This window comes from Leptopilina heterotoma, unplaced genomic scaffold (genome assembly GCF_015476425.1).
Source record: "Leptopilina heterotoma isolate Lh14 unplaced genomic scaffold, ASM1547642v1 Lhet_217, whole genome shotgun sequence".
NCBI lineage: Eukaryota > Metazoa > Arthropoda > Insecta > Hymenoptera > Figitidae > Leptopilina > Leptopilina heterotoma.
Window position 1 is genome coordinate 85,401 of NW_025110934.1, and position 13,833 is coordinate 99,233.

The 13,833-nt window shown below is 28.6% G+C and overlaps 1 protein-coding gene across 1 annotated transcript; it reads right to left on the reverse strand.

Moving 5' to 3' along the window:
- Positions 1-11,334: 11,334 nt before the first annotated feature.
- LOC122501842 lies at positions 11,335-13,284 on the reverse strand. Its single transcript, XM_043611605.1, has one exon. The coding sequence runs from the start codon at positions 13,282-13,284 to the stop codon at positions 11,335-11,337; it is 1,950 nt and encodes a 649-aa protein (XP_043467540.1).
- Between the last annotated feature and the right edge of the window lie 549 nt (positions 13,285-13,833).

The following is a 13,833-nucleotide window of genomic DNA, read 5'->3' on the forward strand; positions in this document are numbered from 1 at the left end:
TATATAACGACTCAGACATTTTTATAGAAAAAATATTTACTTTTATTTCAATAATTCAGTGTAAACATAATTCTTGATTAGTAAATTAGGTCTTTGATTTCCTAAATATATAATTAATGATTCCCAAGATTTAACTCGTGAAAATGCAACATATACTTCCCCATGATTAAATACATTTTTACGAAGGTCTACACCAATCTTGTCAAAAGTTTGTCCTTGGCTTTTATTTATTGTTATTGCGAATGCTAATTTTATAGGAAATTGCCGTCGTTTGAAAGTAAAAGGATTAATATCCTCACAATACAGCGTAATACGATTTATAAATACAATATCTCCAACCTTATCACCTGTTAAAATACGACAACGTAGCAGATTGTTTGATAGTTCTAATACCTGCATTCGCGTTCCATTACATAAACCTTCATTAATACTAAGATTTCGAAGTAGCATGACAATACAATTGGCTCTTAATCGTAATTCATAAGGCGGGAAATTTGATGGATTTAAAGTATTCAAATACTCTGGTAAAATAGCATCATTTATACTTGCATTATCACAATTTTCGGTACTATCAACACTTGTATAAATTCGCTCACTTTTATTATCAAACAGTTCGAGTACCTTGTTGTTAATTTCATCAACATCAACATTTCGAGCAGACAATATTGCTACTTTTGCTAAATCATCGTATTTATTATTGATAATTAATTCTCCAAATATTTTATGAATATCACCATTTTCTACACATTGCTCTGGTGCTAGTATATTATTATCATTATCATTTAAAGTACCATTTCCAACTGATAATAAATATTCTGGAAATTCTTTTTCACCAGGTAAAGTTCTCATATTTTCTGTTAATGATATCACCTTAAAATGACTCCATAATGTGCTAGATTTAATAGATAAATTAACTAATTTGCTTCTAGTAGCATTAACTTTAACAGGCAATAATTGTCTAAAATCACCACCCAAAAGCATAGTTTTTCCACCAAATGGCATATCAACATTCATAAAATCGCGTAATGTTCTATCAATTAATTCCATAGCATATCTTGGCGCCATTGGAGCTTCATCCCAAATAAAGACATCAACCTCTTTCAAAAATGTAGCTTCCTTAGATTGACTTTTAATATTTGATGTAGAATCATAAAACAATGGAAAAGGCATCCCAAATGTTTTATGTAAAGTTTTACCACGGGGAAGTAATATTGCGGCAATGCCTGTAAATGCCATAGTACAAACACATTTTCCTTTACTTCTTAACAAATGGTATAAAGTTGTATAAACAAAAGTTTTTCCGGATCCACCTGGTCCATCAATGTAATAACATGAAGAAGATGGTATTCTTTTATCTTGAATAACTACATTTAATACTTCATCAACAATATCCTTCTGTTTGGAATTCAGTTTCACATATTGCATTTCACCAATCTCTTTATGTTGTTGCAATGACATTTCGTTGTTCGCTTGATTTTCTGTTTCAATACTTATTTCATTTAACTGTATCATTTCAAGAAAATTGCTAATATTTGATCCTTCATGCAACAGAAAGTTAATTATATCATTATATGCTCTTTTATGAGCTTCATTAGATGGATAATTTTTCTGATAATCTTCAGACATAGCCTCTTTAAACTTTTCCCAAAGTTCGTTTTGATGAACTGGATGGAAATAAATTAAAATACGCACAAATAAACGTCTTAATTGTTGTGGCATCATCCATACTTCTCCTTCTGTCAAAGCACGTTCCCATTCTCCATCATCTTCAATAAGGCCTAATGCTAAACATGCACTACGAAAAATGTCATGTAAAATATTTTTGACAGTTCGCAGATCATCATAACTTGTAGCGCCTTTAACTACTATTAAAAGTAATCTAAGATGAAACAGTTCTGATTGACTGGGCGAAATTGAATACATCCGTCTAATGACATTAAATGACCCTTTACGCTTCACCCATTTTAATGCATTTTCACCACGTTCTTTCTTAAAAACATAATAACATGGAATTTCTGCATATGTATATTGTCTAGCTTGTGGATCACGCCTATTTAAATCGAAATATTCTAATAACATAGTCCGTTTCTGTAAAGCTTCATTTATAGCATCATCATTTGCTTCTTCACTAATGGTTACAGTATGCCGATTAATTAAATGAACAGGTAATCGGAGAATAGAATGACTTTTACTCTGTAATGGTTTACCAAATATTCTATCACATGCTTCAACAGGACTAACATATCGAGTTAAATAAAGTTTTTTATTTCATCATATTCTAAAGAACTTGTATTATTACTACTATCGGTAATTACTACAGCAGCAGCATCATGTCCCTTAAAAATATATTTATACAAATATTTTACGGATTTAATACTTGAAACTACTTCTACATTAATATGACAATTAAATAACTGAAGTAATGTAGGATTGTATGGAATAACGTATTGATTATCTGTAGTTCCTCCATTTAGGCAATCGTATTGTCCTGTATTAAGGCAGCGATACGTTAGGTATCCGTTTTCATCCATTATTGTCACAGAACAGAATTGTTTTGGGAAACCTTTCAAACATTTACTATTATTATCTTTACACCAATTTCCACATGGGCCATGAATTATATTTTTCATAACGATGTCATGAAGTATAACATTTTCTGATTGACTTGGAATTTCTGCCGAAATATATTTGTCTACAATCTCGGGTGTTGTTATTTTATAATTTTGTTTCAAAGTCACTAATAAATGCATATGCGGCAATCCACGTTTTTGATATTCAATGACATACACATAAGCAATCACTTCGCCAAATAATTGTTCCTTTACAATAGTATTAATAAGTTTATCTTTTTTTATGGTAAAAACACGCGATACAATATCTGGTCTGTCAAAGGCAGTTTGGTTAGGTAATAAATTTTCCTTAATTTCACGCCAGTTTGGATTACACGTCATCGTAATAAAAAGATCAGGTTTACCAAATTTTCTCACAATAGCCATTGCATCTTGGTAATGCTGTAACATATTTCTCGGAGAACCTGTGAAAGATGATAGAAGTATTACAATTTTCCCAACTTCATTGTTCAAATCATTAGCTCTTCTTTGTAAATGATCAATTAGACCTTCGTAAGTATCTGCACGAAGTTTCTTTTGATTATTTCGAGAGAAATTTCTCCTATCTTTTTCAATTTTCACATAACTGTCGACAATCAATTGCTGAAATAATCTACCACCCTTTAAAAATACATTGTTGTCCCTAGAAGCCATTCTATGCCTGATGTATGCAGCTCTTGATACACGTTTATTTGTATTAGCGCAGGTCAGATTTTTGTCCCAACCTCTTGTTCCATGTGGATAAAATAAAGGATATATCCATGGCTCAACATTGGGATTCATAGAACTTATATATTGTAAACTTTTTGTATTCTTATTATATACGGTAACATATGATTCTGGAATATCACCATCAGCAGTTGTAGTAAAAATTGCTGCAACTTCATTGACACTTTGTAAATTATAACGTCTACTATCCATCCCAGGCTTTAATGAAAATAATAATTGCATCTCAGGCTAAATTTCTGCATTATTTTCAGTCATTGTTTTTTTAATTTTTTCATGCATCATACGGTAGGACTGTGCAAATAGGTTACAATTCCGAAGGGCTGTTTCAATTCCATCAACAATATCTCGGTTTAATTGAACATTATTCTTACAACAAATTTCGGAAGCTTCGTTTTGATCAACAATAAAGAACTGTCCAAATGAAGGAGTATCGTTCCTTTCTGCATACAAAGATGTATTCATTTGATAATAAACCTGACCATGTATTTTGAAACAATATGGTCCTGGTCGTCTATTGTTAAAATTAACTAAGTTAGCGTTGAAAGAAGCAAAACCAAATGAATTATTGTAAGGTCGTATATTATGAAGAAAATGCCCAGATAATTCGTGGGTGCCATCAAATAAATTTTGTAATATGAGTGGAGGAGCAGGTAGATCTTCAAGAATGACTTCGCCATGTTTACAACAATCATGAAATGAATTTTTTTTATTAGATACTCTTTCTGCTTGGAAATGTTTAGCATTACAATGCTCACATGAAATGTTCATCGCATCAGCAAAATGTTCTTCTATATGCGAGACTGAAATACTGTCAGAGAAATTTTGATTCTGTGCAAAATCCCGTTTTTTTTGGCTATGAGTTTTTTGATAAGCTACATTTTTTTGACGACCGGAAATATTAGTATTTGCTAAATTTGCTGTAACAGTTACATTATCTTTTGCCAAAGATGTAGTAACAGTTGTAGAGGATTTTTCTGAATTTATATTTGATTTTGACACTGTAATAATACTGTCCTTTGTTTGAAGTGATTGAGGGTTAAGAATTCTATTATTCTCTTGTTTTTTTTGTCGAAACTTTCTTTGATAAGCAGCTTTCTTTTGAAGTTTCATGACTTGATGTTGTTCTTCTTCCTCTAAAGAACGTATTATTGATCTTTTTTTTACTTGATTTTCATTTTTTAAATTATTATATTTTGTAACATTTCTTGAATCATTACAATCATCATTAGTTTTTGATTTTATAAATAATTCACTGTTAACTTTATGTTCACAAAGTTTTACATAAGAATGATCACGTGTAATGTTCATTTCATTACAATAACCCATCTCTATATGTGACTTTGAAATAATATCAGACTGATTTTGTTTTTGAACAGAAGTATGTTTATTTTGTCGAGAGGTGCGCTTGTAAGCAACATTTCTGTCACGAATTGACGTTTTAACTTTAGAAGTAGAAATATTTTCTTCTGCTGATGATAAAGCTGTAGATGTGCTTTGGGGCCTCGTATTTAAAGTTTGCTCTGCACTAATGAATTCATTAGAATCCAATGATTCAGAGCGAACAATTTTATTATTTTCTCGCTTTTTTTGTCGATATTTTTTTTGATAAGCAGCTTTTTTTTGACGTTTTATGATTTTATATTTTTCCTCTTCTTCAGGAAAATGAACCATAGCTCTTTTTTCTCCTTGCTTCTCAGTTATTATTAATCTTGTATCTTTCATTCTATTGCTTGAATCAATAGAAATATTATTAACATCATTTGCTGGAATTAAAGGCAAATCTTCTAAACAACTATCAACAAAATTTTTTTTACAAACATTGCTGGTTGAATTCAACGATGATAAATTATTGTCAACAATTTTATTTTCTTCATTTTGGAAACTTTTTTCTCTAGCTCGATTCCTAAGAAGACACTCCCAATTACATTCAACAGTCATACAATACCGTCCGAAATTGTCAGTCCACCCATTTTCAAAGGAATGACAAAAATTTTTTAACATAAAATTCATAAAAAGTAAAATTTTTTTTGGTTTATATTTTGAAAGACGATAAAATTTTAAGAAGAATAAGACCTTACAAAAGTCATTTGGCCAAAATTTGTAGAAGATATTCTTAAAAATCGTCATTTTCAATGTTTTACAAAAATTTGAATAACTTCTAAAATAATGAACGCTTTTTAATAATCTTAGGCTTATTTTAAAGACCATTTTCTACAGAATAAGAATTACTTATAGGCATTAACCTGTAATTTTTAACTTGGAGTAAGCATGACGTCAAAGTTGTACAAAAAAATTCAAAAAATTTGAAATAATATTATTAAAAGAAAAATAATTTTTGAAACTCAAACATATATTTTTATTAAATTTTCTTGAAAAATCTACACCATATCATGTTTTATATATGTTCTAGAATAGTTTTTAGTACAAAAAATTGATTTCAAATTTTTCCAATTTTTTTGTCTAATTTTGACGTCATGCTTATTCCAAGTTAAAAATGACAGGTTAATGCCTATAAGTAATTCTTATTCCGTAGAAAAAGACCTTTAAAATAAGCCTAAGATTATTAAAAAGCGTTCATTATTTTAGAAGTTATTTAAATTTTTGTAAAACATTGAAAATGACGATTTTTAGGAATATCTTCTACAAATTTTGGCCAAATGACTTCTGTAAGGTCTTATTCTTTTCAAAATTTTATCGTCTTTCAAAATATAAACCAAAAAAAATTTTAGTTTTCATGAATTTTATGTTAAAAAATTTTTGTCATTACTTTAAAAATGGGTGGACTGACAATTGCGGACGATACTGTAGTTCTAATATTAGTCGACCTTACTGCCGGAAATTTACTTAAACGATTGTTTTTGAACATTAACATTAAATGATTTCTCATGTTATAATAATAGTAATTGATAGAGTGGGGCATAATATTAAAAAATATCGATGTTGCGAATGCTATTGCATATATTCCACAAGCAAGACTATTGTTTGGTTGTTGATCAACAGTTGTGAAAACTACTGGAGGTTTAAAAGGATATAATCTACTTAAATATTTCTTTTGATCTTCATTTAAACATCCTTCATTAAGACTATTATAAATATAAAGTCTCATTCCATCATAATAAGTGCAAATCCAATGACCTTTCTTGATAGGTCCACTAAAAAGTATTTGAATATGCTTTTTACCTTTTTCAATCGGACTAATAAATTCAAGCGTATAAAAATACAAAGTGCTTTGCATGCTAAAAGCAGAATTTGATTCCCTTCTCAATAATTTTTCGAATTCATCAATATGAGTATCATTTAACATTCCTCCTTCAGTAAGTATAATATTAAAATCTGTAACACTTAAATTAACAGTTCCTTCTTTGTTCGACATGATTTCTTTCAATTTATTGAAAAGATATCGCTTCTAAAAAATAGTTTTTCATAAAATTAATTAATTCAGAACACATGTAAATAATGTTACTATTGTCACATTTAACAGTAACTGGAATTTTTATCTTATCCTTTCTTATTAAAGATTATTAAGAATGTAAAGAATGTATCTTCATCTATTAATATTATTAATATTATTAAATATAAGTATATTTTTGGTAAATTTTTCTGTTTTGTATCTGTTTTGTATCTGTTAATCTAGTATCTGTTAATAGAGTATCTGTTAATCTAGTACCTCTTGACTAAATCTCTGTTTATCAAGTATCTGGTATCTCGTAATCACATGTTATTTTTAGTACATTTTTAATATTCATAAAGTTTTTTCCAAAATAATAACTAACTACCAAAATGTTAGAAAACAAAATGTTAAAAAATCAATAATTAAGATTTAAAAAAACAAATATTAATCAATATTAAATAATAATTATTACCACTATAATATAATTATGTACAAACATCAGAATTTAAAAAATCAATATTCTACATTTAGAAATCAAAATAACAGGCAAATGTCCTTTATTCCTTTAAATTAATAAATCAAATAATTCACACATTATATTTACAAACTCTTCCTAATAAATATATATACAAATAATATTAACAAAAAATTTAATTTGTATTTACATGTATTTTAATTTTAATACTTACGTACGTAACGTATGCAATGTACTTTAACTTTTTTCAAATGTACAAAAAAACAAAACCACAAAATTCACAATCAACACTTTCAGAAAAAAATCACTCAGCAAATAACAGCCAATACTTCTTATCGAAACGATACACTTGTCACACTTTGCAAATGGCTGACAGTTGCTGACACTTGTAATATTTTGTAATTTTTCATACCAACCAAAAAAAACTATGCGTTTCACACTGAGGTGAGGTTACGTAGCGAACAAACAATTGTTTGGAAAAAAAGATGCGCGCGCAACAATTTTGTAGCGTCGAAAATGAATCATAAAATTAAATATATTTTATTATTAAAAAACTTTTCATTTATTACAAACCAAATCATAAATAAAAATTATTTTTATCTAAAACTACTTTTGGTTAACTTTTAGTTAATAAATAAATTTTAATTAATTTATTTTAATTTTAATTTTAAAAAAGAGAAAAACGAAAATTTAAAAGTGTGAGGTCACTATCATTATAAAATTCAGCCAATGAGGAACACTCATTATAAAATCAGCCAAAAATCAGCCAATGAGAAAAAAGTTCTACACTTGAAGTTAGCTGCTTTGACATCAGTAAGTAATGTCGTCTCGATTATATCCAATCAAAATAAAGGATTTTGAATTTTATCCAATCAAAATAAAGGAATAAAGGATTTTGAAAAAATAGCCAATCAAGAAAAAGTTCTACACTTGAAGTTAGTCGATCTTACGCACCTCGTTTTTAAGAAAGGATATAATGCTTTTAAAGATATACACTAATAATTAGTGGTCTCTTCTCAAGTCTCGAAAATTGTCTGAAACTCTGGGTCTCAGGCCCTCTCTTTATATACTCAACTAAAAGGGGGGAGGTTTACCATCCCCTCTTTGTTTAACCAATCAGAACGCTGATGACGTGGCACTCGACCAATAAACGTTGAACACTCAAGGTTAAGTTATTACGCATTTTCCAAATGACTGAAATGATGACACGTGTCAAGGTTAAATTATTACGCATTTAACAGATCTCAAGGTCAGAGTATTACGCATTTTACAAGTGACTAAAATGATGACACGTGTCAAGGTTAAATTGTTACGCATTTAACAGATCTCAAGGTCAAATTATTACGCATTTTACAAATGACTCATTATTGTCATATATTTTACTGCGCAGTTTTTAACTGCGCAATAAAATAACCGTCGTACGAAGATTTACAATATAATTTCACAGTTTTTCTTGTCAATAATAAGAAGTACAATTTCAGTATTTCATAATCATAATTTCGTTTGATTTTTAAATTATAAGTAAAATATTTAATGCATACTCCTTAATTAATTAAACACTAATAAACTTAAATTAATATTAATATTATATCTAATTACAGTTTTATATAATTATTTATAATAATAGTTTTACAATATCTTTAAATAATACAATGATTACACGATAGAGAGAGAAAATAAAATTAATTGTCGATATTAAGGTTTTCCTATATTTTAATAATAATAATAATAATAATAATATTATTATTATTATTAATACTGTATAATGTATTATTTATATTTAAATTTGAATCTCTGAAGATTACAATAGAAAAATTTAGTTTATTTATTAAGGATTTAAAATTCCCTGGAAAATTTACTAGGCACTGATGCCAGATGCCACAACGTCATTCACTATCCCAATTTCCGCTTTCGTTTCCGACGTCGTATACTACGTGATATATGACGTCGATACGATGTCGTTTACGGCGTAATGTACAACGTAGTTTACGACGTCGGAATTTTCAACAGGGATAGTAGTAAGTAACAATGTTACAAGGAGAAAATAGTATATTGTGCACCTAGGGAGGAAAATAGTGATTTTCCCGAGGGTGAAGTTTGTATTTCGAGACGTAGCGAGCGTACGAGCCGAAGGCGAGTGCGAGCGAAGTCAAGAACTGCAAACACACGAGGCGAAAATCATTTTCCTTCCGTGGTGCACATACTATTTTTTCTAACACACGTAAACGAAAGTACAAATATGCAATTATTTAACGGAATTTTTTGAAATAAATACTATTAATTTTATAATGTTAATTTATTATTAGATTTTTAGAAACCAATATTCACAATACTGATTATATTGAGATTAGAATGTTTGACAATTAAAAATAATTAATAATATATACATTTAACCACAATTATAATAATTATTATTGTTGTAATATTTATTTAAAATCCATTATTAATTAAAAAATAACAATATGATACATATTTAATCTTAAAAAATATATAGCTCTTTTTATATTTTGCATTTAAAAAAAAAATTACAAATTATTATAGCAGCAGGAAGGAAATATTACTTTCTCTGCCCGTGACATCACAGCGGGGAAGAAAAGTATTACTTTCCCTCCCCGTTATGACGTCACGGGGCGGGAAAGTAACATTCTCTCCCTGCCTCCGGGAAAGACGTACTTTCCACCCTCTTTATAGGTGAGAAATGATGTACTTTCGGTGCGTGTGTTAGAAAAAATATTTTTATATTTATAGGTAGGTACGCGACTTTTAGTATTTCGTAAAAATATCAAAAATAATGATTTTTTTGAATTTTTTTTCGTCTGCGCTTACGAAAAATTTAAATTTTTCTAACCGGGATTTTTTCTATGATTTTTTAGCATTAAATAGAAGCTTTTAAAACCCGAGGCCTTTAAAAAAAAAGAAAAAAAAATTTTTCGGCCCACCCTATTGCTGATGGATCGATAAAAATGAAAGTTGATAATCCCACCGTACCAACAATGATTGGTTGCTTAATGGCTGCGTATTACAGTTGGGATGTAAATTATCCAGTTGCTTTTAGGAATACCCTAGAATTTTTAGATTACAAAATCTTCGGTACCTCAATAGATAAAAAGTTAGTACTCCAAAAATTTGATAGAAAATTAACTAATGTGTTAGATGCAGTTCCAAAATAGACAACAAATTTATATTTTTATTTTCTCAATTGTTTAATTCAAATATTTTCCACATATTGAAAAGAACAGATCTCGTTAGAAAAAACTTTCATTTATTCTTTAATTTAAAAAAATTTTAATTTCAATTAAGTTTTTTCTCTTAAATATGAACAAATAAATCTAAATTCAACTTATATTTCCTTTTATTCAATAACTGAAAAATTTCAAATTTAGTAAGGTTTTTGTGAGTTTTGTTTGTAACATAAAATTTGTACAAACACATGTAAACACAGGTTTAATTTATCATACAAGACTGATTAGTTGTAAATTAACCAATTGTTCAATAGAACAATTAGGTAATAAACTAGAAACAATTATTAAATATAGGGAACAATTTTTTATTTTCATTAATTTAATCGTTTTATACAAATATTTTTCAAATATCGAAGGAAAGAGATTTCATTTGCTTAACTTTTATTTTTTCTTACACCAAAAATTCGAGACAGTTTAATTTCATTAAGTTAAAAGTAGGAAAATTTTATAGAAAATTAAATAATGTGTTAGATGCAGTTCCAAAATAGACAACAAATTTATATTTTTATTTTCTCAATTGTTTAATTCAAATATTTTCCACATATTGAAAAGAACAGATCTCGTTAGAAAAAACTTTCATTTATTCTTTAATTTAAAAAAATTTTAATTTCAATTAAGTTTTTTCTCTTAAATATGAACAAATAAATCTAAATTCAACTTATATTTCCTTTTATTCAATAACTGAAAAATTTCAAATTTAGTGAGGTTTTTGTGAGTTTTGTTTGTAACATAAAATTTGTACAAACACATGTAAACACAGGTTTAGTTTATCATACAAGACTGATTAGTTGTAAATTAAACAATTGTTATACTATAAATATATATGTATATGAAAAAAATTTTGTATTATAAAATTTGAGTGTGCAATAAAATGAAACTGCTCAAAATTTATCCATAAAATTCTGTTCGCTCATTATCCAGTAAAAGGACATATAAATTTTGCCGAAATTTTAATGCAGGAAGAGGATGTGGAAACATCAGATTTTCAATTGAAATTGAAAACTGTGAGTAATCACTAGATTCTTTAAGGTGATAAGCATTGAACATTTCCTCGTAGAGCAAAGTTTCTAAAATATTGTAAATAATGATGACATTTTCATCCACAACAAACATTTCAATTATTTTTCCAAAAACAGGTAGACATTCATCTGAGTTCTCCAAAAGAATCAAATCATTCGGTTTATAAACTGTCCCACGAATTTCTACTTTCTTTGACCTCATAATTTCACAATTTTCTCTATTATTTTCCAATACGAAATTGTATAATAAATTTGCATTTGGCAAGTTTTCCAGTAAAACTGTTGTACCTGGCGATATTTCTTGTCCCTGGTTGATAAATTTTTTAGAATCGATGTTTGAAAGACTGGCAAGCCTCGAGCATAGACGAGCTTGATACCGATATGCCAATGTGAAAGGCATGTTTTTAAAATTTCGCATAACAGGAACTAAAGCTTTCGATAAATTGTGCGTTGTTTCAAATCTAAAACACCATTGCCGACGTGCTGGCCCGAATAATTTTATATAAAATGGAATGTGAATTAGAAAGTGAAATTTGGGCACAATTGTATTTGGATACAAATTATTGAATTCCGTTATATAAATTTTGATCATTCGAGACAACAAATCAACTGTGTCTATGTGGATTTCATAGGACAAGCAGATATTTAAAATTTGTAGAAGTCGACTGTGATTTAAAATTCGACTTTTGATTTCCTCTCTGTTGTCATAATGGGTCCACTCGGCAATCAATAATGGTAGACAATGAGCAAGGGCAAACATTTGTGACGCACTTTGTTTCAAAGGTTTATTATCTTTTAGCGGATCATAAAAAATACAACTGGGTTTATTGTCTCCGAAATGACTAAAATCAAAAGTTTCCATCTTCGAATTTATTTCGCTCATAGAAAAAATCTCCAAATCAAGAATTAAATAAGAAAGAACGGCTCTTACTGCTATTTCTGATATTCCTATGATTAAAACGTGCATTGCATCTTGAGGAAAACATTTTGTTACATCCAGATGTTGTATACCGTCCAAAGGACTTGGACCATTTACACCATATCTGGATTTCCAAAAATGCAATACTCTTGAAGTAACATTTTGCTCAGTCACAGCTTCAACATGATTTATATGTGTGGTTGCATTTCGAAGAATAAAATCTGTTTCATTGAAATTCGATTTCCAATCAGAATTGTTTGTGAAACAAGTGCGACAAAGACGATAAGCGGATACGGATTGTTTAAACCCTCCCATTTCTGCAGAAGCCGGCGTATCTCCTGCTGCAAATAGCAAAGATCCTTTAAATGTTTTTTCTTCGTTATTACAAAGAATCGTAATTCCCTCGTTCTGTAAAATTCCAATATCTTTCACAAACGGTTCCAAAATTGCCCTCAATCCATGTTTTTTAACAATACTTGTTTTCACTATTCCTAAAAGTTGAATAGCATCTTGTGTTGATCTAAATTCTGGAGGTATATTTCCGAGAGTCCAATACAACATATACAACATTTGTTTTGTAGTATTTGAACCGAGAGGATTTGCTATTCCCAACTCATCTATATACAAAATGGTAGCAAGAGAATTTCGATTATTTTTAAAATAATCATCATTTTTGTAAAAGGACCCTTCCAATACCGTTGTAACTAATCCATTTTCTTCATTTCTCGGATTCTCAATATAAAATCGAATTTGTTCATTTTTTAAAAAGTTCGTTAAATTTTGCAGGAATGGGACAATGATGGCTGTGTCTTCAACATCCACAAGATCCGTAAACGGCGGAATTTTCGTTCGAATCCAACGTTGTGAAATTCCTACTTTTATTTTCTCAGGAAACACCATATTAAATTTTTCTTTCAGAAATTTGTCCAATAAATATTTTGAACTGACAGGAGACAGCACATCACTTGGTTTCAATTGCTGAAATATTTGATGAAGTAACTGCAAACTAATTAAACCTGTGTTTCTGTCCAAATGTTGTGTAATTTCACCCTGTAAAAAATAAAGTTGCTTGTATGAAGTTCTGCATCTCGTTTTAATTACCAAATTTATGATTATGTATATACATTTATCTTACTATTTTTTCCCTTTTTATGTTTCTTCATTTACAGGGTTGACACAAAAATTTAATTTTGGTTTTTCCTATCTACATGCAAACAAACTTTTAAATTTTTCCCGACCATAAAAAATATTCTGATTCACTCTAAAAATTATGAAGATACTCAAAAAAAATGTTTTATTCTTTTTATATTTACGAATTTGTTTAATTGTAAAATTATACGAAAACATCAGAACTTTTATTTAAAATAATAATTATTTTTCCATAGCAATTAAGATTTTCAAAAAACTCAAATTCAAACCTTTTTGAAATTTAATAACTTATAAGAATAT